Here is a 25,825-nt window from a genome sequence, read left to right as displayed (position 1 = left end):
TATGCCTGTAGGCCAGAAGAGGGCACCAGATCTCATTACAGATGGTTGTGAGCCACCATGTGGTTGCTGGGAATTGAACTCAGGACCTCTGGAAGAACAGTCAGTGCTCTTAACCTCTGAGCCATCTCTCCAGTCCCCAAATATAGTATTTGTATATTTACATTACTTTTCTCTCAAACATCAGAAGTTATTTCTATTGACAACAAGGAGGAGTTTTGTAATTATTTATTTATTTACTTTGGCTTTTTTGAGACGGATTTTTCAGTGTGGCCTTGACTATCCTGGAACTCTCTCTGTAGAACAGGCTGGCCTTGAACTCACAGTGTGCTGCCTCTGCCTCCTTATTACACCTAGCTTTTTTTTTTTTTAACATTTTCATTTACTTTGAATTCTTCAGGTCTGGGGAAAAGCAGGGGTGCAGGGCCTTAGTCATGCTAGGCAGCCGCTTTACTACTGAGCCATATCCACAGCCTTGCTCTACCACTGAGCTACATCCCCAACCTTCATATGAACGATCAGGAACACATGAAGGTGGAGACAGTGCCTCTTCCAGAGGTTTGGGGGCAGGGGAAGGGGTCCCAACATCTTCCTGGTGTTTTCAGTACTTGCTGTACCAGTTGCCCTGGGTTCTCTGAAGTCTAATACAGTAGAGGGACAAAGGTTCAGAAGATAAACTGTCACATGAAAGAAGGATGCCATGCTGCTATATTGCCACAAGATGGAAGTATGAAACTTCATTCATTCATTCATTCATTCTGTCTGTCTGTCTGTCTGTCTGTCTGTCTGTCTGTCTGTCTGTGTGTTCCAGTTCCATAACCCATAAGATATTAGCTAGCACCTTACTGTCTTACACCGTCAGACATTGAACAGCAAACATCACTTTGGTTTTGGTGTTGGGGGTTTGACCGCCTGGAGGATGCTGAGGGAAATGAACGCTGAAGCCAGAGGGTGCTGCTGGGCATGGTGGTCATGTCTGTGGTCCCAGAGCTTGGGAGAGAGAAGAAGTAGGATCAGAAGTTCACCGTCATCCTAGCCATGTCGCTTGGCCAGCTGAGGCTACATGACCCTGTCTCAAACCAAACAGACCAAAAAGCTGGGTCTTGTTATTTGGGATGGGGGTCTGGGTACTTAGGGGATGTCTGGTTATTTGAAGTGGGGGATGTTATACATGCCAAATTGTGTTCTACCACTGAGTCAGACCCCCAGATCGTATTACTATCTGCAAAAAAGAAGCTTGTTGTGTAAAATGGAAAAATATATATTGTAATGAAATGAAATCAGTGTGTGTGTGTGTGTGTGTGTGTGTGTGTTTGAGTGTTCATGCTACAAGTGAACCTCATGGAGTCTGCCCATAGATGTACTTTACTCCCCGATTTTAGGAGAGCAGAGGCGGGGCTGTGACTTGCCTAAGACACTTCCGTCCCCTATGCAAGACTCTCATTTTCCATCTGCCTCACCCAAACCTGATCTTCTGCCCAGACCCAGCACAAGATCTTATTAAATTCATGTATTTAGGGATTTATTTGTACTTCATGTGTATGAATGTTTGCCTGCAAGCGTGTGTGTGTACCTTGTGCATTCCTGATGTTGGCAGGGGCCAGGAGAGGGCCCTGGAGCCCCTGCAACTGGGCTTAGAGACGGTTTTGAGCATCTTCGGAGCATAGTGTACTTTGAGTACTTCTTGTTAAAATTGTCTCCTCTCAAGGCTGACAGTGAAGCTCGGTGTAGAACACAATGCTGAGCACAGACAACACCTGGATCCAGCCTCCAGCATCCCAGCCCCCAAACAAACCAACCCTACCCGCCTTGATCTCTCTAGCATTGGTCACTTCCTGTAGGTGTCCTGGCTTCCATCTCGACACCGAGTCCCTTGCACACAGGGCTGTGGTTTACACGCCGGGACTTCTCAGACTTTAATGAGCACCCAGAAGTCCTGGCAACTTGTTTGAGAGGACGATCTGATTGGGCAGATCTGGAGAGGGGCCCAGGGCTACATCAGATTCCTTCAGCAGTGGTCCCTGCTGCCAGCCCCACTCAGCACTCTCTGTTACTCCTTAGAAACCTTGCGATAGCCCACGTTTCTCTGCTTGCTGGTGCCTTTCCTTTCGGCATACTGTTAATATAACGAGAGCTGGTGATGGCCAGACAGTGCGGAGTTCTAGGGCAAAGCCTGAGCTTTGAGTTGTTCAAAGTGAGAAGCTAATATGCTGCCTGTCTGTCATCTATCTGTCTGTCTGTCTGTCTGTCCATCTATTATCTATCTATCTATCTATCTATCTATCTATCTATCTACCTACCTACCTACCTACCTACCAACCTACCTACCTACCTACCTATCCATCCATCTATCTACCTATCCATCTATCATCTATCTACTTTATCTATCATCTGTCTGAATACTATCTATCAATCATGTATCTATCATCTATCTTTTGTTTTTTTGTTTGTTTTTGTTTTTTGTTTTTCGAGACAGGGTTTCTCTGTGTAACAGTCCTGGCTGTCCTGGAATTTGCTTTGTAGATCAGGCTGGCCTCAAACTCACCAAGATCCCCATGCCTCTGTCTCCCAAGTTCAGGGTTTAAAGGTGTGTGCCACCACCACTCGCCCGCATCTATTTTTCTGTCTACATTTATCTATCATTCATTTACCTACTATCTATCAATAATTTGTCTATCATTTCTCTCTTCACGTATATCTATCTTACTATCTATCATCATGATCTCACTATGTAACCTTAACTGTCCTGGAACTCACAGAGATCCGCCTGCTGCTGCTTCCCAAGTGCTGGGACTAAAGGTGTGCACCATTATGCCAAGCACATGACATATGCAAATAAGCTGCTATATTAAGTCAGATCTGTGTTTCCAGGCTCTCAATAACCTTTTTCTTTTTCTACTTAAGACATTGGATGGTGATTCTCATCAACTCATTGCACGAGAAATGAACCTCTCTGAAACCGCGTTTGTTCGAAAACTGCAACCAACGGACAACTTCACACAAAGTAAACATACATTTAAATGTTTTGTTTTACATGTGTGTGTGTGTGCATGTACATGCACCCAAGCCTATGAGTGTACCACAGCATTTGTGTGAGGCTGGAGGACAGTTTGTAGGGCTTGGTTCTCTGGTTCAACCATGTGAGTCCTGGGGACTCAAGTCATGGGGACCTTTCCCAGCAGGGAGCAGAATTCCTGTCTACCCAGCTGACCCCTCTATGAAGATTTGCCTGCTAGCCACACTAATGGCTTAGAGAAGACGATACCAAGACATCTTTAACCTGAGTGTGTTGGTCTGATCTTGCTTTTCTTTTTCATTTGCTCCCCCAAAGGTTCCCACTTTGGACTGAGGTGGTTTACTCCAGAGAGTGAGTTCCCGCTGTGTGGTCACGCCACCCTGGCCTCTGCCGCTGTGCTGTTTCACAAAATAAGTAACGTGGACTTTGCTCGTTTATTTATTGTTGTTTGTTTGTTTTGTGGTAGGGTCTCATTTAGCTCAGGCTGGCATTAAACTTCCTGTGTAGATGTTGGTGACTTTGAAATTCTGGATTCTACTGTTTCTGCCATCCAAGAATTATAATTAATTAGTATTATAGCATGTACCACCATGGCTTAGTAATGTGAATTTCTTCCTAAAGTATATTTTATTTGCGTGAGGCTGAGGGAGTTGTATGATCAGAATGGACATGGTATATAAAGTTCTATCTAGAAAACAAAGGCTTGCTATTCTTCACATAGTGCCCACTGATCTTAAAGTCATACTTTTCTTTCTTTTTCTTTTTCTTTTTTTTGAGATAGGGTCTTCTATAATTTCTTATACACCCTAAATAGCCTTGAAGTCTGCTCTTCCTGTCTTCACTCCCAAGTATTGATATTACAGGTTTTCACTACCACAAACCATTTAAACAGTCGGGTTAAAGATGCTCCACTATCTTCTTCCCAAACCATTAGCATGGCTAGCAGCTAACCCTTTGTCGAGGGGTGAGCACAGACAGAAGAACCCTTTCTGCTCACTACGCAGAAGGTTCTGAATTAATTTCTGGTTGTTGCGTGTTCAGAAGCCGTACACTCTTTGCAATGTCCACATTCAGTTCCATGGCCTCATATGAGGTTGTGACTCACAGTTTGAGAAGGTAGACAGGGACCTTGAGCTGAAGAAGATGAAACCTGTGCACTCAGCTAGATCAGGCAGAGACGCATCCTTAGAGGCTGCAGCCCAAGCCGAACTCCTGCTGTGTGGCGTCTGTCTGTAGGTTCTAGAGGAGCCTGTGTGTGCCTGGCAGGAGATGAAGTTGCGAGTTAGCCAAGGCCTCTCCACCACAGAATCTAGTGTACTCACTATGTCCCATTGCTGTGACAGAATACGTCACAGAAGCCACTTAAGGGAGGGGAAATTCGGTTTGGCTCACATTTGAGGGTTTGAGGGCCATCATGGTGGCTTAGTCCATGATTTTTAAGAGCTTGCACTAGTAACACTAAGATTAGAGCGATCAGAGAGGAAGCAATAATCTTGGGCCAGATGCTGGTCAAGTTACAGCCCTCAAAGGCCATGGCCTTTGCAAGGATGTACTGTTAAAATCCAACCATTGCTCGGGCCACAAGACCCTACAGAAGTCCTTTCCCCTCACAGACACTGACAAGCACCTGACTGAGACAGTGTGACTTCATAAGTAACAGACTTCCTGGTGTCAGGAACTCTTATCTAAGGGAGTAATTTTATATCAAAGCTGGTCCTGGTGGCCACACATCTACACCCCCATCCCTGCCTCCTTCCTGGGACTCCAAGAGCCTAGGCTTGTGCTGAGAGGTCACCCCCATACTCAGAAAGACATAAGAGATCCCTCACTTCTGCCATGTGGGCGCTGATTTCCTCTCTTCAGAATCCCTCATGCTGTCTGTCTCCTAAGCTGGATCCTTAGTTCTGTGCAGGGCCTCTGCCATCTTGTTGCCAGCCCATAGTGTTAATAATGCTTTTAATCAACTCCTTACTGCCGACAATATGTCTTAGGGTCCCTGTTGAAAACCCCCTTCTGAGACCTTTCACCTGTGGACCAGTTCTCAAACTCTGTCTCTCCTCAAAACACTACCACGTGCTGAGGACCAAGTGTTGGGGGCATTTTCCTTTCAAATCATCAAATCCTGATCATTATGATAAAATGAATTTGTTTGTATGAGTAGGGGATAAGAATGAAGGTGAGCTTAGGGGGGATGAAACAGGCCTGTTCATCAGGAGGCTGAGAAGAGACATTAAAATTCCACAGACTTCCTAAGCTACCAGAGGGAACTCAAGGCCAGCCCAAACAACCTAGCGAAAAACCATCACAAAAAAAAAAAAAAAACAAACAAAAAAAAACAAAAAAAAAAAACCCCAACAATAAAAAAAACCAATGAGCAATGGGGAGAGACCTTAGGGGGAGATACTTTCATGTTTGACCCTCTGGGTTCAGTCTACAGACACACACACATACATATACACACCACCTCCACCACAACCACCCAGAAAACACAATCACTTTTATTTTCCTGATTCTTGCTTCCTCCTCTGTCCAGAGAACACAAACAGCACTCTCACCTTCACCACTATGAGCGGGGAGCTAAAGGCCAGAAGAGCAGAGGACGGGATTGTCTTGGACTTTCCTCTCTACCCAGCCTTCCCCCAGGTCAGCTCTTTCTGTGTTTACCTCTCATCTTAACACATACAACTGTATCCACAAACTGCGGTGAGCCGCGGCTCTCCTGTTGAGCAATGACGGCAATGACCGCGTCTCTTTTCCTCTTCTAGGACTTCCATGAGGTGGAAGACTTGATAAAGGTTGGTGGAAAGTCTCCAGTGAGAGCCCTGTGATGTGGTCGTTTGTGTTTGAAAGCTCTGGTGTGACATGACCCCATAAAATAACCTCTACCTGTGTACGCACTGTGGTAGAAGCCGCGGTGGTTTCAGGTCAGATGTTATTATTGTGTCTAACATTCATTGAGTTATAATCATTCCTCACTGGGTAGCTCAGGCTAACCTTGAACTTGCAATTCTCTTGCCTCTCAGGTACTGGGATTGCAGGTCATACAACCACAGCTGACTCATTTAACTATGAGCAATATGACCTCCACCAAGGGGCAGGAGTAAGATGGAGTGTGTAGGGAAGACAGAGAAGACCTGAAGGAGGTAGTAAGGAGGATAACAGGCGTCCTCAGCCCCTTTGGACCAAGAAGGGCTGACTTCCAGCCCGATGAAGGCAGTGTGCTTGCTGAGGATAAAGCAAATCCTAACCACAAGCCTGTCCTGAGTCCTGGAATTCCTCGAGCTTTCTAGCTCCTGCCTCTGTCTCCCATGTGCTGGCGTCAAAGGAGTGTGCCTAGCTATATTGTTTTATTGCTTTTGAGACAGAACCTCAGGATCCCAGGCTGACTTCACATTTGCTGACTGGCTGAGGCTGACCCTGAACTCTTGACATTCCTGCCTCTGAACCCTGGTTTTATGGGAACATGCTTAGTTAATGCGGTGCTGGGGACAGACCCAGCTTCTGGCATCTAGACAAACATCTAACAACGTAGTAAGCGTTGGTCCCTGAGGAGTTGTGATCTGCTTCACAGGCAGCCATAGGGGACACCCTGGTCCAGGATATCCGGTACTCTCCAGACACCAAAAACCTCATGGTCCGGCTCAGCGATTCTTACGACAGGTAAATGCTGTGTTTAACCATTCACATGCCAGCACCCAGGTGTCCAGCTCTGCTTCCACGTGATCCCCAAAGCATGATTTACCTCTTCTTTTCTTTTCTATTTTATTTTCAGTCTCCCTAATATAGCTCTGGCTGTCCTGAAAATCACTCTGTAGACCAGGCTGTCTTCAAAATCAAAGAGATCCACCTGCTTCTGCCTCCAGAGTGCTACTGAGCCATCTGGGCACTGCTCAGCCTCTTTCTATTCTGTGAAGGGGTGATCTGAAAATACTTATTCTGAACCCGTTCTGTTTGTGCTCAAGGTCCTTTCTGGAGACCCTGAGGGTGAACACAGAACCTCTGCCTCGAATGGAAAAGACAGGGAAGGTGAAAGGACTCATTCTCACTCTCAGAGGAGAGCCTGGGGGGCAGACACCCCACTATGACTTCTACTCCCGGTACTTTGCACCATGGGTTGGTGTGGCTGAAGACCCGGTAACAGGTACTCTTCCGGGATGTTCCACGTGGCCAGAGTCATCTTATTCAAAAATCGAAATAAAAGCCCAGAGAGGTTGCACAATAGTGAAAAGGTTTTGCTCAGAGCAAGACGAGAGATCAGAGAGGACACTTTGTCAAGAGTGATAGTGAGGTATGCGAGCAAACTCTTACTGAGAGGTTCAACTATTGTTTGGAGTTCGTGTATGTGTGTGTGTGTGTGTCGTCTGTCTGTCTGTCTGTCTGTCTGTCTGTCTGTCTGTCTGTCTGTCTCTCTGCCTGTGCTCATTAATGTTCAGTTTCCCCAGAGGCCAGCAGAGGGGGACGTGGCAGTTGGAGTGTTCTATGATTGTGAGCTGTTCTGTATAGGTTCTGGGAACTGAGCTCTGTCCTCTACGGGATCACCCAGTGCTCTGAACTGCTGAGCCATCTCTCCAGTCCCTGGCATCTTCTTTCATGGGGTTCAAGAGAAGAGGTGTTTGGTTACTAAGAACATAATTTGGGAGAGTCTCTTTTGATTGGCAAATACAGGTTATGTACTCCTTCCTCTCTGGGCATATTGCTTGCAATAATGCATCTAATTTTAATCATAGACACACACAATGATGCATAGGCATGAGAGGGTAATTAGGGGATTCTTCTTAAAACTTGACGTTGAGGGGGCTGGAGAGGTGGCTCAGCAGTTAAGAGCACTGACTGCTCTTCCAGAGGACCCGGGTTCAATTCCCAGCAACCACATGGCAGCTCACAACTGTCTATAAGTCCATTTCTAGGGGACCCGACCCCAGTGGCAAAACACCAGGCACATAAAATAAAAAAAAAGTTCATGTTGAGGACAGTTTGCCTTATTGCACAAGTACCCAAAACAGTCTAGGCGGATTGGCCCATTGCTTATGGCATAGAACTCAGATTGTGTTCTAGGATGTATTTGGATAGAAACAAGGGCACTCTGGGGAGTTAATTGAGGGTATTCCCATTGTTTATAACAGGTATACAGTTGCAGCTCTGAGGGGCAAGAGGGTTCGAATCTGTTAACAGCTTGCTAGGTACATGGAGAGGTGTGTGCATAGCCCAGGCTAAGTGGAGTCCTAGGTTGCTAAATTATTCCCTATGCTTCCTGGCTTCACGGAGACAAGGGAGGGCTACATAGTACTCTTCAGGTGGGGGTGGCTGATAGAGGGCGTTGCTAGGGGAAGCAGGTTCAGGGCTGAGAGGGGCTGGGCAGAGGCTCCATATGCCAAGAGTCAGGACGCTCTGGACCCTACAGTTAGACCTCGGTGAGGAACAGAACATACCAACTCGAAGCTCAGCATGTAAGCAGAGCTGAAGACTCAGGAACGTGCCCTTAGCGGCTGTGTGGTCCATGAGCCTCTCCCCAGGGCAGAGGGTCCCGGGTGGCATGCACAAACAACTGGAACAGACACCCAGTACATTTTGTGGGTGTAGAGTTTTTCTAGAATGTGAAGGTCCTAGGACCAGGAGGAATGTGCTACTGGGGTGGAGTGGACTGGGGGTCTTGGGACAAGGAAACTAGTATGAATCCCTTAATTCTTAATACACTTTTTTTGGGGAGGGATTTTCCCCCACTACACTTTGTCCCTCAAGGTTTTTAGTTACTTTGACGTTTTCTTTTCTCCCTGAGAAAGGGAATCTAGGCCTAGCTTGGCCTGTAACTAGTTGAGGATGACCTAGAACTCATGACCCTTCTGTTTCTTCCTGCAAAAGCTGAGATTACAGGTGTCAGCCACAGAACCCTGAAGACTTTGTTTACATTGTGCTTCTTCATTTTCATATGTAATTTCTGATCAGATTCTAGACGAAATCGCATGGGAAAAAACCGGTGGCACTTGGGAGGTTAGGGCAGGGAAAAAAGAAGTTCAAGACTAACCTTAGCTATGTTGGATAGCCTGGGCTACATGAGTCTGTCTTAAAAAAGAAAGCAAATGGAGAATGACCCTGCAGTTGAGCGCAGCTTCAGAGAGAGTAGAGATTTGGCAGGCGCCGTGGAAGCAGTTACTCATGTATCCTCCCCCTTCCCTCACTCCACGCTCTGCTGGGGCCCCTCGACAGGGGACCAGATGAGCTAAGGTTCGGTCAGACTGGATGAGTGGCTGTGACTGTTGATAGATTTAGAGAAATGTCGCTCCTGTGCTCACATTTGTCATTTCTTTCCAGGGTCTGCCCACACTATTCTTGGCCCCTACTGGTCTGAGGAGCTGGGGAAGAAAGAGATGCGAGGTGGGCTTAGCTCTCCCTACCCCTCCTCTCCTTATCTTTGGATGCTTGGGTGTTGAACTCGGGTCCTTCAGGTGCTCGACAAATGGGATACCATGGAGTCATAGCTCCAGCTCTTGGCTTTTTGAGACAGGGTCCTGCTGTAACTCAGGGGGGCCAGGTGTGTGCCCCTGGGCCTGAAGGGCCAGTCCCCCAGGTTCACGGAACAGGAACTCGGCTGAAGGGAGCTATGTCAGCTCATCATCAGAGCAGGGCTGTGGTCCACAAACATGAGCTCCTCCTGGGGGGGAGAACTCGGGCTCCATGACCTTGATGTGGAGAACAGGTGTTTCTCTGTCTGACTTGCTAAGCGTGGCTCTCCTGGAGGGCTGAGACTGCACCTCTCTTGGGCACCTGGCCTTGCAGTTGCTTTAACTTACAAGGAAACAAACTCCATTTGACTTTTCTGAGCTGAAAAGGAGAGGGGATCCTTCTCAGGTGGGGCAGGACCCCCTCTCTACACTTCTTAAACTACCCTTCCCCACCCCCAGCTCTTCGCACATCCTTGAGCGTTCCTGGAGGACGCTTTAGGTGGGACATAGCTGGGGCCATGCAGGAAGTAGCAGACAAGGCCCAGGAAGGGAAGGGCTGGGCACTGTGTGCACATCAGTTAAGTGTGGGCCTGTGGGCCTCTGGGCCTGCAGGAGGATGGGGTGGAGGTGGGAGGCACTATGAAAACCTGAGAAATTTATTCTGGAAACTGGCCTGGGAGGAGTTCCACGTTTGTAACAATAAATCCTTCACTGTGTTAATCACAGGGAAACACTCTTAATTGGCTCCGCTCTGTGTTCTCTTTAAGCCTTTCAGTGTTCCCGCCGAGGAGGAGAACTGGACATTTCCCTGCGACCTGATGGACGAGTTGACCTGAAGGGTGGCGCTGCTGTTGTCTTAGAGGGCACGCTGACGGTCTAGAGACTTATGCTGGGCTGTGGCCACCACTAAACACAGTGTTTTCTCTACACTACAAAACAAACCAAAAACTAAACCAACAGCAAATGCCCAGAGCTGGCTTCAGCAAACCCACTGACCAGTGCCCTCGACTCTCTCATGAAGAAGAGAAAGGAAAGAGAGTTGATGGAGGCAAGACAGCGTCTCCAGACTCCTTAACTGATGAAGGGCTCTGCCTGTGTGCATCTTCAGGAACCCACAGCGGGCAGCGATGCTGCCAATCAAAATGAAAGAGCCATTGATAAGAATGGGGATGAAATTCAGATTTGGGCGTGGGTACCCGATAGAAGATTTTACAGCTATATATATACTTTCAATTTAAAGACAGAGTCTTACAGTACAGCCCTGGTCGGGAAGAAGCTCTCTATGTAGACCAGGCTACCCTCCGGCCGACAGATATCTGCCTGCCTCTGCCTCTCGAGTGCTGGATTGATGATATGTGCTCTCGTGCCCAGACTCATACCCTTCTAATACACACATTAACTCTGTGGAAATGCAGATCGAACACTAACGAGAACAGCCTGTGAACTGTCAGGGAGGCCATACTACGGCTGTGGGGAATATGGAGTCACATGACTGTGAAGACAGCAAAGGGAAACAGTTTGGATGGGAAGATGGAGAGTAATCTTAGTGTCTCAGTGCCTCTCAGGACAAAACCCAGGAACTTCAAACAGTGAGTGTCTGATTAGATTATGTGATGACTCAAATAAACACTGAGAACAGTGTGACCTCTGGCCATTTGTCCCTCTGTGTCTTGAGAATGGTAACCAAAGTCTTCTCTTAGGGCTGGAGAGATAGCTCAGAAGTTAAGAGCTCTGACTACTCTTCCAGAGGTCCTGAGTTCAATTCCCAGCAATCAGATGCTGATTGACAACCATCTGTAATGAGATCTGGTGCCCCCTTCTGGCCTGCAGGCATACATGCAGGCAGAACACTATGTACATAACAAATAAATCTTTAAAAAAAAACTTTTCTTGTTTAATAAAGTGTGACTTAACTTAACTTTGAATTTGGTGAAATCTGTGGTAATGACTCCCCGTGGGTGACTTTGGAGTAGGATTTCCTCCTCAGGTTGACAAGATAATCTTAAACCTGGTGTTTTAAGCACGTGGGAGGGAGAGGCAAAAAGGATCTGGAGTTCAAGGCGAACTTCAACAGGGCCAATTATCAGCTAACCTGGGCCACCTGAAACCCTGTCTCAACAAAGTGTTTTGTGAAGCTGAATTCGCTACATTAATTCTCAACCACTTCAAAAGCTGCAAGCTAGCGTGGTTTGGTGGAGCACATCTACAAATCCAGCACTTGTGCTGAGGCAGGAGGATTGTGACTTGAAGAACAGCCTGGGATGCATAGTCAGATGAACTCACAAAACAGAGCAGAGCAGAGACAACTGCTCACACACCCATCCGCAGGCCAATCCGGGTTTCTAAGCATCCCACCCCCAAGCTCAGTTTACCATTTACCAGTGTTTTAAGTGATGGTGGGGCTTGAAAGCAGAGTCTTCTGCATGACAGACAAACACTACAAACTGTGGGGTCACACCCCCCAGGTCCAGCATGTAAATCCTCAGATCTTACTGGGGACCTAAAACTCAGAGAGTCAATCTCTCCTCCCACCTTTGTGGGGTTGAACCCTGGTCCAAGCTTCTATAGCAAGGGTGTTCAGTTGTTGAGACATCTCACTGTCCCCTTGTCAGGAGCCATTTTCCCCCAATCATTACAGGAACCATCATCCTGGGGAGTCTGCAGAGAACCTCACACCCATAATTATGTTCTATTGAGAAAACCTGCCCCACACCCAATTAAGCTGTTGATAGAGAGCTATCTGTTAGTGGAACACACCTCACATTCCAGCTATCCAGGGAACTAGGTGTGGCAACTTGTGACTCTTGGCCTACCTGACCAAGCTACGTGACCGGGACCACGCAGCGAGATCCAGTGCCCTGCCCCCCATTCCTTACCATATATAAACTGTAACCCGTCCCTAATAAAACGGAGGCTTTGACAAATCTGCTTGGCCTCCTTCTTCTGTCTTAGCTCATTCCCTTCCAGGTAGCACCCCTCCGTGACCCTGGAATAACTGATTGCAGGGTGGGTTACAAACCCCTAGACTGAGTAACCCACCCCAACGCAATCGACATCCCCTGAATTAACTTTTATAACTCTGCACAGCAAAGCCACTGTAGCCTCAGCTAATGGAGAAACTGAGGCAGAGGGATCACTTAAGCCCTTCTCATCTCTTAAAAACATTAGGGCCTCGGGGCCAGGGAAGGGACATGCAAGTGTTATAAAAAATGTATGCTTAGTATACCTTAGTGCCCGCGTTTAAACCTTCATACACACACACACATACACGCATGCATGCACGCATACACACACAAAAGCACAGAGACAGAGATACACACACACACCAACATGTAATTTCAGAAACTATGTAACTGACACTTCATAAACATGCAGATGTAGCTCCTGGTTACTGGTGTTCATGTATTTTTTCTCCTGGGGACCATTTAGTGAGAGTTGATGAACGAAACCAGTGAGGCTGAAGATCAGCAAACACTCAAACATAATTTTTGTATTGTTTTGTTTTTGTCGAGGGGGAGGTATCCCATTTTGGCCCTGATCTTAACGCAGTCCCCTGTTGCAGTCTCCCGACTCCTGGCATTGCAACTGAGTCTGGCTCACAAACTTCCATATTAAATCTATGAAAATCCGCTGCCAGGTCTGGAGACACAAGCCTGTAATCCCAACTATTCAGGACGCTGAGGCAAGAGAATTGCAAGTGGAAGGCCTGCCCCGGCTGCACAGACAGTTCAAGGCCAACATGAACAACTCGACGAGATCCTGACTCCATGAAACAGGCCAACAAACTGAGTGGCAGAGCCATTAGCAGTCATGAGTGAGACCTGGGCTCCATCCCAGCCATGTAGAAGGGGACCACGTGCCATTATAAGAGCTTTGTTCCTTTCTATGCTGACTTACACTATCTGATAGGGTGAAGGCAATCTACAATGACATCTTCAAAAGGGTACAGAAACAAGCTTAAGTGCCAGGCAAAACAACGATGCTACGGATGGAGACACATCCCGGAACATGGTACACTGACAAGTCCTCCTCTTTGTCTTCCAGGCTCTAATGTGCAGGCAGATGTGTGCTGAGCATGTTACCACTTAAATCATCCAGTAGATATTTGCTGTGTGCCAGATGCCCTTTTAGCAGCTAAGTAAATTCAAAAGGAGAAGGGGGAAGTTATGTGTGGCGGCATAGGACCTTATTCCCAGAACTAGGGAAGCAGAGGCAAGCGGATCTCTGAATTCAAAGCCAGCCTTAAGATCCAGGTCATAAAAAAAACATGCATAGTTAGACCCTGTTTTTTTTTTTTTTTTTTTTTTTTTTTTTTTAAAGAGGTGACTTGATGTTGTTTCCTGCTGATGAAAACCCAATGTTTGCCAGTCTGTAATGGCACACACCTTTAATCCCAGAATTCGGGAGGCAGAGGCAGGAAGATATCTGAGCTCAAGGCAAGCATGGTCTATAGAGTTCCAGGACAGCCAGGGCTACACAGGGAAACCCAGTCTCTAAAAATAAGGATGAAACAAAGCAACCATCCCCAAACAAACAAACCAACAAACAACCCAATGTTTACATTTTACCTATCAGACAAGGGCAGTAAACTTTCATAGACTATGTAAGTTGGTGAATTTTGTTATTGTTTTGAGATAGGGTCTCACTTATCCCAGGTTGACCTGGAACTCCCTGTGTAGCTGAGGATGGCTCTGAACCTTTCTCGTCCTCCTGCCTGTTTCCATGTGCTAGGATCACAGATGTGTGCCACCACGTCCTGTTTCAGGCCACTTGGTTTCGATCCAGGGCTTTGTGCATGCTAAGCCAACACTAGCAGCTGAGCTGGATCTGAAGCCTTTTCGCCTTCAAAACTGGGATGGAGGCCACAGCCCTACGCACACTAAGTGCTCACTTGCCCAACCCTGAGAGACTCTACAACGGGGATTCAGTGCAAAGACTGAAAAAGTTAGAGGATTGCTGTCTTCAAGGGGAATTATGTTGAATAATTGACTTTGTATCTGGGACCCATTAACTGTGTGCTTGTGTGTACCAGTGAAACATTAACTTTTTGACTCTTTTTTTTTTTCTTTTCTTTTTCTTAACAACAGGAAGTGAGGCAGGCTCCCAGCAAGGCAGCAACCTCGCAGACAGAACGGGGAGGAAAATGAAGCTCCCGATTTTCATAGCAGACGCGTTCACGGCAACAGCTTTCCGGGGCAATCCTGCTGCCGTCTGCCTCCTGGAAAATGTAAGTACTCACTTCTCAAGGGCTAGGCCTGAAATTCTAGATGTGTGTAGAGCCCGTGACTTCTGGAAAAGAAGTGAGGCCACCCTGAGTGCTTGCCACTTTGGCTTGTGATCTTTGTCATATTGCTGATGGTCATGTCTGCAGGTTATGACAGGAATGGCTGCACCTAGACCCAGTCAGAAGCACAGAGATTCCCACGTAGGGCAACTGGAGCCCATTAAAGAGGCAGCAGCAGGGACTGGGGCTCATGCCTGTAATGCTGATGTTCCTAGGGATCAGGCAGGAGGGTCAGCAGTGTGAGGTTACTCTGGGTTATAGAGGAGGTCCTAGACCAGCTGGGGCCACATGAAGAAACCGACCCATCTTACAAAATCAAAAATAAATAGGTATGCAAATAAATATAAAAAGTAGCAGGCAGGCTTCTGGATAGCCATCAAAGTTTAGTTTTATACTAAATATGGCTGAAAGTACATTAGTATCTGATTCTAGGGACTCTTTCTCATGGAGGTTGGGAGAGACCTTTGAGGCAAGATCTTGATTTTCCAACCCTAGCTGACCTTAAATTCCCTATGTAGCCCAAGCAATCCTCAAACTCCATCTGGCTTAGCCTCTTCCATGCTGAGCAGTTACAGGTGTGTACCACCACGCCTGCCTTTACCGTTTCCTATACCACACTTACTATTGTCCAGGGGATGTGATACTCTTCCGACCCCAGGAGCTCGGCACTCGTGTGTACAAATCCAGACACAGGCAGATTCAGTCTCTCTCTCTTGACCTCCAAAGGCTTTACACTCAAGTGTACTGGCAGGCAGACAGACAGACAGACACACACACACACATACTCTCTCTCTTAAAATAATCATCAAAAGATTTTTAAAAATCTGTTTAGGATCAAGAAAATAAGGCACTTGCAATAAATTCAGTAGAAACTAGAAGGAATTGATCTCCAGTACCTAGAAAAGTTAGGTTGCCAAAAATCTTCATCGTATAAATAGTTCTTTTGCATGAGAGCGGTGGCTCAGCAGGTATAGTTCCTTGGCACCAAGCCCAAAGACCAGAGTTCAATCCCTGGGAGTCCCAATGTGGAAGCAGAAACCTCCCCCGGCACGTGGACCTCTGACCTCACAAGTGTGCTGTGACAGACACGTGCCTCCCCAGATAAATGAACTAGTTGAATTTATATTAGAAATTTATAGGCTTTTGTCAGGCATTGGGGGCACATGCCTTTAATCTCAGCACTTGGGAGGCAGAGGTAGGAGGATCTCTGTGAGTTGGAGGCCAGCCTAGTCTACAAGGGCTAGTTCCAGGACAGTTAGGACTGTTACACAGAGAAACTCTTGTCTGGAAACAAACAAACAAAAAGAAGAACTATATCTGGTGCCCTCTTCTGGTGTGCAGGCATACAAGCAGGCAAAATGCTGTATACATAATAAATAAATCTTAAAAAAATAAATAAGAATAAAAATGTAAATTTAGAGGAAAAACAGTAGGCAGTGACACATACCTAAAAATCTCTTCACTTAGGAGACTGAGGAAGAGGATTTGAGTTTACGTGTATGGCGATAACCTGGGCTACGCAGTGAGTCGCAGGACAGCTTGGGCCCTCTAATAAGACCCTGTCTCAAGAAAAGCATAAAGCAAACCAGGCCTGGATGTGCAGTACCCCCAATCCTAGCTTCTCAAGAGGCTGAGGTAGAAGAATGACAAATTGAAGACCCCCCCCCCCCCCGGGCATCTTAGAACTTGTCTACAAAGAAAAAGCAATTAATCAGTCAATTGATTAGAAATGGCCACAGCGCAGTGATAGAGCTGCTTGCCCAGCACGTAGGAAACCCTGGGGTTGATTCCCTGCACCGAGGAGCCTGGCCCCACACTCACTTGTGATTCTCCATAGGAGCTGGACGCCAGGGTATCTGAAAAACTGTCTGCACAAACATGCCTCCCAATCCTCGGATGTAACTAGAAGTTCATAAGTCAAGGGGTAAACTGCCCTGTTAACTAATGGTAGTTGGTCGAGCAAGGAAGTCTGAGTTGTGCTTCCAGAGTCTCCATAACCTGTTGTTCCTAATTAAGGCTCTGGCTGAAGACGCCCATCAACAGATCGCAAGGGAAATGAACCTCTCCGAAACGGCTTTCGTCAGGAAACTGCAACCAAGCGACAACTTCACACAAAGTAAATGGACACTTTTCGTAGGTTCCTGGGCGGCCATGGAAGCCGAGTCTCGGGAGGGAGGTTTAAGGAGATGTTTATATGTTATCTGCTGGCAGATAGCTAGTGTGGGTTTTAGCTCATCTAGGAGAAGCTGTGTTGAAGTTCAGTCTCAGTTTATAATGTAAGGTTTCCTGAGGTCATATATTGGAAAAAATGGGTCCCCGGGGTAGCATATTGGTAGGTGGGTCCTGATGGGAGACAGTGGAACAATGGCATCTTTGTGAGGGCGGGTTGGTATCTCAGGAGTGGGCTTCTGGTACACGGGTGTTTGGCGCCCTCGTGTGTCGATGCGGTAACAGGACACTCAGTAGGTGGCAGCCCCTAGACCTTCAACCTCCAAGCCATGGGGCTATTACAGATATTTCCTCAAAGAGTCACCCATCACGTGGAGTTCTGCTATAGCACCCCGAATGGACTAAGAGGGTGTTGGAGAATCTACTGTCTCGGCTCCAAACCTAGCCGCGGGGAGCCTGTGGATGTCTGTCCAGTCCGCGTTTGTCCTTTGCCAACGGTTTGCTGTTAACCACACCAGTGAGAGACTTAGAAGATGCCGGAAGCTTAAGACTTGCTTCTGTGGGTTAACTTGTGTCTCTTTGGCTCTCCCTCCTCTGAAGGTTCCCACTTTGGACTGAGGTGGTTTACACCAGAGAGTGAGGTTCCTCTGTGTGGTCATGCCACCCTGGCCTCTGCGGCTGTGCTGTTTCACAAGATAAGTAATGTGAATTTTATTTTATGTATGCTTGTATGTATGCATGTATATATGTTGGTTCTGGCTTTTTTCCCCTGAGCTAGGTAGTCCTGACTGTCTTGGAACTCACTCTGTAGACCAGGCTGGTCACAAACAGAGATCCTCTTGCCTCTACTTCCCAGTGCTGCTGTGGGGACACATAAAGTATGTGTCCCCACAGCAGGCTCCCATATGTATATATATTTTTGAGATAGTTATTTATGTATTCCAGGCTTGCCCTGGGTTCTCTATGTAACTATGGAGGATCCTGTGCTCTTGATCTTCCTGTCTCCATATTCCAGTGCTAGGATCCCACGTATGCACCACCAGCACTCTAGAGGTGGGAGCAGGTGGCTCTTTGTGAGTTCAAAACCAGCCTGGCATATGTAGGAAGTCCCAGGCTCATGGGGGTTCCATAGTTAAGGTCTTGCCTTGAAAAACAAAATAGAAAATCTTTTTTTAAAAAAAAAAAAGGGCTGGAGAGATGGCTCAGTGGTTAAGAGCATTGCCTGCCCTCCCAAAGGTCCTGAGTTCAATTCCCAGCAACCACATGGTGGCTCACAACCATCTGTAATGAGGTCTGGTGCCCTCTTCTGGCCTACAGAAATACACACAGACAGAATATTGTATACATAATAAATAAATAAATAAATATTTAAAAAAAAAACATTTAAAAATAGGCTGATACTATAGCTCGGTGTTAGGTCACTTGCCCTGAATCTGTGTGGTGCTAGACTCAGTCCCTAGCACTGGGGTTAGGGAAGTCCCCTGTACCGAGCTTATTTTCCTGATTCTTGCTTCCTCCTCTGTCCAGAGAACACAAACAGCACTCTCACCTTCACCACTATGAGCGGGGAGCTAAAGGCCAGAAGAGCAGAGGACGGGATTGTCTTGGACTTTCCTCTCTACCCAGCCTTCCCCCAGGTCAGCTCTTTCTGTGTTTACCTCTCATCTTAACACATACAACTGTATCCACAAACTGCGGTGAGCCGCGGCTCTCCTGTTGAGCAATGACGGCAATGACCGCGTCTCTTTTCCTCTTCTAGGACTTCCATGAGGTGGAAGACTTGATAAAGGTTGGTGGAAAGTCTCCAGTGAGAGCCCTGTGATGTGGTCGTTTGTGTTGGAAAGCTCTGGTGTGATGTCACTTACTGCTCTAATTGGCGGTGTGAGCCTGGGAGAGCAGGGCCTAAAAATGAGATGGACTAAAGTCTCAGGCAATAGCCAACTTTTGTTTTGGTTTGGTTTTTGAGATAGGCTTCTCTGTGTAACTTTGGAGCCTGTCCTGGAACTCGCTCTGTAGACAAGGCTGGCCTCAAACCAGAGATCCGCCAGTCTGCCTCCCTACTGCTAGGATTAAAGGTATGTACCACCACTGCCTGGCAATTCTGTGTTTTTGAAGAAACTGAGGTCTCAAGACTCTTGTCTTGTTTTCTTGGAGTATTCACACAAGCACTCAGAATTCCCCTCACACGGCTCCATTCGTGGACTGTGTTCCAACATAATGGGATCCCAAATTGGGTCGCCTGCCAGTTGGAGTCATTGCAGTGGAAGCCTAGGTGATTTCAGATTAGAATGTTAGTATTGTGTTTATTTGGTAAGACTGATCACTTCCATTGAATTGTAATGACTGTGTAGCCCAGGCTAGCCTTGAACTTGCAATTCTCTTGCCTATCAAGTGCTGGCTGGGATTACATGTTCATGCCATCATATCCAACTCATTTAACTGTGAGCAATAAGACCTCCATAGAGGGGCAGGAGTAAGAAAGAGTGTTTGGGGAGAGGGGAGAGGGGAGAGGGGAGAGAGAGAGAGAGAACTGAAGGAGGCAGTGAAGATGGTATCAGGCATCCTCAGCCCCCTCGAACAATGAAAGGTTGAATTTCTGTTTATTGCCACCTGGGGTGACTGTGCCCATCCAAGTTCAAGTAGGAGAGATGAGAATTTTCTTCTTCTAAAAATCCTTTACAAGTTCATACCTGTGTACAGCAAATTTAGTCTTTTTTATTTCCCCTAACCCTCCTCCTTCTCCCACTGAAACATTTCTTCCCAACCATTTCCCTACCTCTCACACCTGTGTGTGTCCCTGTGTGTGTGTGTGTGTCTATCTGTGTATGTGTCTGTGTATGTGGGTGTGTCTCTGTGTGTGTCTATATGTGTCTGTGTATGTGGGTGTGTCTCTGTGTGTGTCTATATGTGTCTGTGTCTGTGTGTGTATCTCTGTGTGTGTGTTTCCCAATGAGTTTAAAAAGAGTTCCTTATGTGAGCACTGGGTCGTAGTGGGTGTTATTTACTGGAATCTGGGCAGTGGGTATGACCACTGACAAAATGACACCCCTTCTTCAGTTGCTGTTATCTGCCAATAGTCAGTCAGGGAGGCTGTGGACCTCATGAGCTCCTCCCTCATCCATGATGAAATGTTGAGCAGTCTGATGTTGTGCTGATAGCCATAGCTGCTGTGATTTCATGAGCCCACGAGTACAGTGGCCATATCATGTCTAGACACACACATACACACACACACACACACACACACACACATTGGCAACACTCTTCCCACCTCCCCCCTCATTGTGCTCTCTGAACCTTCAGAGCAGATAATAATAGATGTCCCAGTTAGGACCTCAAAAGCCACTGACCATCAGCTTTGGACCGGTGAACGAGTCCCTGCATTAAGCACTACTTACTGTGAACCTAAGCTCCTCTGACAAAGGCTGAGAAAAGCACAACGCTAACCTATAGATATAAACACAAGTACTCAGAAGGTTGTGTGACTCGTGGCCATTTACCAAAACCACAGTAGTAGGTCCCCTCTTAGGGGGACCTTCCCAGCCATGGGCACTTAACACGGTGCACAGTGTGAGACATGAGCTCCATCCTGCAAGAAGGCCTGTGGGTCTATAGGATGTGAGCCCTGTCTTGAAAAACAAAAACACAGATTGTGGGGCTCGTACTCGGGTACTCATGATTGCAAAGCAGGCACTTTGCCCACTGAGCTCTCTCCGGCTTGATCATGAACCTCTCATCGCTTTGCATGGTTTGTGCGGTGCCATGGCTCCATGCCTGCTAGGCACGAGATTGGAGATCTGGGGACGGCTTGAAGGAGTGTGTTCTCTCCTGCCATTTGAGTCTGGGTGACTGAAGTCAGGTTATGAAGCCTGGCAGCGAGCACCTTTACTCATCAAACCATCTTGCTGGCCCTCTAAGGCATGCTCGATCTGTTCCACAGACAGCCATAGGTGACACCGTGGTCCAGGATATCCGGTACTCTCCAGATACTCGAAAACTCCTGCTCCGGCTCAGCGATTCTTACGACAGGTAAATGCCGCGTTTAACCACTCACATGCCAGCACCCAGATTCCCAGCTCTGCTTCAGTCAGGCTGTGTTGTCTCCAGTACATGACTGACCTTTCTTTTGAGACAGGGTCTCCCTATATAGCTCTGGTTGTCCTGGAAATTGCTCTGTAGACCAGACTGACCTTAAACTCACAGAGATCCACCTGCCTCTGCCACCAGAGAGAGATTACAGGCCTCTACCATCATGCCCGGTCCAACCACTTTCTTTTCCATAGGTCGATGTCAAAGGCAGGCTCTCCCTTCCCTCTGCTGAGCCATCTGGGCACCGCTCAACCTCTTTCTATTCTGTGAAGGGGTGATCTGAAAATACTTATTCCGAACCCGTTCTGTTTGTGCTCAAGGTCCTTTCTGGAGACCCTGAGGGTGAACACAGAACCTCTGCCTCGAATGGAAAAGACAGGGAAGGTGAAAGGACTCATTCTCACTCTCAGGGGAGAGCCTGGGGGGCAGACACCCCACTATGACTTCTACTCCCGGTACTTTGCACCGTGGATTGGTTTGCCTGAAGACCCAGTAACAGGTACTCTTCACTTACAATCACACAACTGACTAAGGAGCTAATCTTGGTCTATTGAAAGCTTGCCCACCACACTGAACAACGGCAAACCCTGGTGAAAGGAACGCTCTTTCTGTCGCACACGGCCTACAAGGCTGACCCTGTGTCTGGCTTCCTTTGCTACCGTATGTGCTGTAGAAGGAAGACGCTATGTTCCCTGAAAATTATAGAAAGATGTATACGAAGGTCTTGAATTTCCTATCGAGAGCTGACAATGCTCCCAGAGAGGTGACTGAGTTGTTAAGAGCAGATGCTGCTCTCACAGAGAACCCGAGTTCAATTCCCAGAGTTCATGTTAGGTGGCTCCCCACTGCCTCTAACTCCAGCTCCAGGAGAAAGAACTGACAAGGAGTGGTAGAGCCAAATGAAAGACCAAAGCCAGGTATGTAGTACACACCTGTAATCCCAGCCCTTGGGAAGCAGAGGCAGAAGGAGCAGAAGTTCAAGAGCAGCCTCAGCTACATAGAGAGTTCCAGCCAGCTCAAGCTCCATGGAACCTGTGTCTAGAAACAAGCAAGCAAATCCCCAGAGTCTAATCCTTCAGAAACAGTAAGACATAGATGGTAGACAAGTTGGGAAAGCTGATTCCTAAACCCTGTCTTCCTATCCTTACTGCATACTCTGCTGTGGCCCGGCCCGGTTGAGTTTAGAATTAGATCATCTAAGGTTTAGTCAAACTGGCTAGGTGATTTATCACTTAACACAATGGGGACACACGCTTCCATTTTCTTTGCCTGTTCTCATAGCATCTTACTTTTCAGGAGCTGCGCACACCGTTCTGAGCAGTTACTGGTCCCAGCAGCTTGGGAAGAGAGAGATGCGAGGTAGGACGGTCGCTTCCCTCTCTCCTCCTCGTTGGGTGCCTGGGTGTTAAACTCAGGGCTTTGCAAATACTCGACCGTAGAGTCATAGTCCCATCCCTTAACTATTTGGGACAGGGTCTTGCTATGTAGACCAGGCTGGCCTCCAGTTTGCACAGACCCCCTAAGGGCTGGGATTGCATAATACTATGCCCAGCGCAAATTCCTCATTGGCCTCATTTTGGCCACTATCTATTCTCACGTGCACTAGCTCCTTAAAAATGTAATAAGAGCTGAACTGGTTGGTGGTGGTGCACGCCTTTAATCCCAGAGGCAGAGACAGTCGGATATCTGACTTTGAGACCAGCTTGGCCTGTGGAGTTAGTTCCTGGACAGCCAGGGTTACACAGGAAAACCCTGTCTCAATAAATAAATAAACAAACAAATAAATGAAAGGCAGATCTTATATTATTCCTCACGTGAAATATTCCTGAATCATCTTCCCTTCAGCGGCCCCTCCACTCCCAGCCCTCTCCAGCCCTGCGTCCCCAAACACAGGTATTTCTAATACAGTAAGCACGCTTGATGCGTGTAATTAGCTTGCTAAGTAACTCCTGAGATCGACGATCCCTTTTCTCTATCCCGGGTGAGTATAATGTCTTCCTGAGCTCCTAGAAATCTGAGGTCATGCCTTTTGTGGGCCTGGCACATACGATTGCTTTAATATGTTATGAGAAAACAAACTCCCTCTGTTTAATTCAGAGCTGAGGTGGGCTCACTAAAAGGCCCAGGAAGGAAAGGACTGGGTAGCGTGCGCACATCAGTTGCACATGTGCCTGTGTCTGCAGGAGAATGGTGGGAGGCACTATGGACACGTGAAGGAATTTATTCTGGAAACTGGCCTGGGAGGAGTTCCACGTTTGTAACAATAAATCCTTCAGTGTGTTATAATCACCGGGAAACATTCTTAATTGGACCACTCTGTGTTCTCTTTAAGCCTTTCAGTGTTCCCGCCGAGGAGGAGAACTGGATATTTCCCTGCGACCTGATGGACGAGTTGACCTGAAGGGTGGCGCTGCTGTTGTCTTAGAGGGCACGCTGACGGTCTAGAGACACTTATATGCACTTATGCTGGGCTGTGGCCATGGCTAAACACAAGTGTTTTCTCACTACCAATAAAACCAAAGCAAACCAACAACAAATGCCCAGAGCTGGCTTCAGCCAGTCCAATGACCAGTGCCCTCGACAGTGGAGAACAGAAAGGGAAGCCATTTGATAGAGGCAGGACAGCATCTCCAGGCTCCTTAGCTGATGAAGGGCTCTGCCTGTGTGCATCTTCAGGAACCCCCAGCAGGCAGCGATGCTGCCACTTCTTTTGATCATGACTGCCAATCAAAGAGAGGTCCAGTCAGGTGGTGGCGGCACACGCCTTTAATCCCAGCATTTGGGAGGCAGAGGCAGGACAGCCAGAGCCACACACAGAGAAACCCTCTCTCGAAAAACCAGAAAAAGAAAAAGAAAAGCCATCCTGTGATAAGGAGCTAGGTGAGGCCATTTAAATTTAGGCACAGGTACCTAACAGAGTATCTCATAGACATTCAGAAGAATTCAGAAGAGTTAATAGCTCAGTGGAAAAGCAGTGTTGCTAAAATCCTTTCCCTGTGGTCCACATAAACATTTCCTCCTCATTCCCTAAGTTTCCAAAGATAAACTGAGGTACAACTCCATCAATTCTCCCAGGGCACCAGTGAGCTATTGGCATTACTTCCAGAGCACAAGCGAGGGGTTACTTACAGAGTGTGGGTGTGGCCTCCTGAAATGTGACCCCGGAAAAAGCTTTGTCGGGCGATGACGATGACTGTCCTGTAGCGGCAGAGATGGAATCCTCCGGGCCTCAGTCGTTGCTGGCCTGTACCTCTCAGCCCCTTACTGGGGCCACGTGCTAGAGCATTGCTTATCACAGGTGGGAGGGAGTGGCCAGATCCTCAGGTGAGGGTCATGTGACCTCCCCAGCCCTGCTGGGAGGGGAGGGAACAATTCACTGGCCCAGCTGGGATGAGCCTTTGCAAGTGGGCACAGCTGACCTCCTGAAGATTGCAGTTGGTTGGCTCAGAGTACCATCTCACGATGTAACCATGCTAGGAAAGGAAACGCGGGGAGACCGAGAACTGTTAGGGAGGTTGGCCTATGATTGGTGGGGTGTTTGGATTTGTGTAGGCTGTGAGGATAGCAAAATGGAACAGTTCATTTTGGGGGACAATGTAAAGGAATTTCAGTGTAGCTAAAAAACACAGACAAAAAAAATAACAACAAAAAAAAACCACAATGATTTTGGGGCTAGCAAGACGGCTGAGTGAATGAAGCGCTTGTCATCAAGGTTGACAACCTGAATTTGACTTCTGGGAGACCCAGAAATAGAAAGAGAACACACTCTGCATGTTTTCCTCTGACTCACATACACATAGGTGCTGTAGCGTGGACACGCCCACACATATACGTGCATATACAAAATAAGCAAATAAATGTAATAAAAATAATTTTCTCCATTTTTTTTTTTTGGTCAGGCAAAACTCAGAAAATGAATAGAAGAAAGGATGTATTAGGTGGACTTGGGGCTTGGTGGGTAAAAGACGTGCCTGGCAAGCATTATGGTCGAGTTTGGGTCCCTGTAATCCACGTGAAAGATGGATGCAGTGAAGAGCTGCTGTATTCCCGACACACCTCAGTCAGGATGGGCGAATCCACCCCTACCCTTATCCTTCCATCCCCACTGTCTCCTCCACCTACCTAGAAACTCACAGACCAACTGTACACATATACACAGCACAGTGACAAACACTTAGAGAGACTCGGCCTCAAGCGAGGTAGCAAGTAAGAACTAGGAGTACGGGGATTTGCTACCATCCTGCCAGGCACCACGGCACACACCTGTAAAGCTGGCACTAGGGAGGGGAAGGCAGGCCGATCAGAATTTCAAGGCCAGCGGCAGCTATCTCTCTAGCCAATGAATTTGAAGCCAGCATGAGTTCTCTGAGATCCTACTTCAAAAACCCAAAACTACAGCAAACCTGTTAGACTCTATAGAAAGGACTTGGGAACCCCAGCAATTGTAAGTCGGGTTCCCTGAGCAGGGGTCCTCCATCAGCATCAGGACCATATGGGAACTTGCTAGAAAAGCAAAATCCCCAGCCCTCTTCTGGACCACCTGTGTCTGGAGCTCTGGGGACTAGGGCTGGTACATTGAGCTTTAACAATCAATCCCTCCAGGCGATGGGTTGGTGTGAGACCTGCCCTGGACTCGGGCTTCCAGATGTGGCGGCCCTTTCCATCACTCTCTGGACAATCGCCTAAGCGGCTCGATGGCATTTAAAGGTGACAACTCAGATGCTCCCCTCTGTACCAATGCACTTGCTGCTTAACAGTGCACTTTTGCACGGGTTGGCTTTGTGTGAGCGTCCGGCCCTGTCCGGTAGAGAAAAATTAGCTGTGTTCAGG

The 25,825-nt window shown here is 47.4% G+C and overlaps 2 protein-coding genes across 4 annotated transcripts in view; both read left to right on the top strand.

The window, feature by feature from the left end:
- LOC126502457 (phenazine biosynthesis-like domain-containing protein 2) overlaps positions 1-11,381 on the top strand; it is a 28,888-nt gene extending 17,507 nt beyond the window's left edge. Inside the window, exons 3-10 of the mRNA XM_050143442.1 lie at positions 2,902-3,001; positions 3,329-3,427; positions 5,547-5,656; positions 5,779-5,808; positions 6,585-6,673; positions 6,976-7,154; positions 9,323-9,385; positions 10,221-11,381. Of these exons, the coding sequence (XP_049999399.1) occupies positions 2,902-3,001; positions 3,329-3,427; positions 5,547-5,656; positions 5,779-5,808; positions 6,585-6,673; positions 6,976-7,154; positions 9,323-9,385; positions 10,221-10,333 (783 nt within the window). The 3' untranslated portion in view covers positions 10,334-11,381. The remainder of the gene's footprint in view (positions 1-2,901; positions 3,002-3,328; positions 3,428-5,546; positions 5,657-5,778; positions 5,809-6,584; positions 6,674-6,975; positions 7,155-9,322; positions 9,386-10,220) is intronic.
- A 2,893-nt stretch (positions 11,382-14,274) lies between these two features.
- LOC126502445 (phenazine biosynthesis-like domain-containing protein 1) lies at positions 14,275-23,532 on the top strand. 3 transcript variants are annotated; one of them, XM_050143422.1, is made up of 10 exons: positions 14,296-14,397; positions 14,541-14,680; positions 16,754-16,853; positions 17,507-17,605; positions 18,434-18,543; positions 18,666-18,695; positions 20,847-20,935; positions 21,316-21,494; positions 22,292-22,354; positions 23,328-23,532. In XM_050143422.1, the coding sequence occupies exons 2-10, from the start codon at positions 14,597-14,599 to the stop codon at positions 23,438-23,440; spliced, it is 867 nt and encodes a 288-aa protein (XP_049999379.1). In that variant the 5' UTR covers positions 14,296-14,397; positions 14,541-14,596; the 3' UTR covers positions 23,441-23,532. The 3 variants fall into 3 exon arrangements, with proteins under 3 accessions (XP_049999392.1, XP_049999379.1, XP_049999386.1); XM_050143429.1 differs by lacking the exon at positions 14,296-14,397 and adding an exon at positions 16,575-16,661 and having other exon boundaries at positions 14,544-14,680; XM_050143435.1 differs by lacking the exons at positions 20,847-20,935; positions 21,316-21,494; positions 22,292-22,354; positions 23,328-23,532 and adding an exon at positions 18,877-19,380 and having other exon boundaries at positions 14,275-14,397.
- The last annotated feature ends 2,293 nt before the right edge of the window (positions 23,533-25,825 follow it).

This window comes from Alexandromys fortis, unplaced genomic scaffold, assembly GCF_014885135.2.
Source record: "Alexandromys fortis isolate MF-2015 unplaced genomic scaffold, M_Fortis_MF-2015_v1.1 scaffold_9, whole genome shotgun sequence".
NCBI lineage: Eukaryota > Metazoa > Chordata > Mammalia > Rodentia > Cricetidae > Alexandromys > Alexandromys fortis.
Note: the sequence above shows the minus strand (reverse complement) of the source record. Positions and strands in the feature narration are given on the sequence as shown.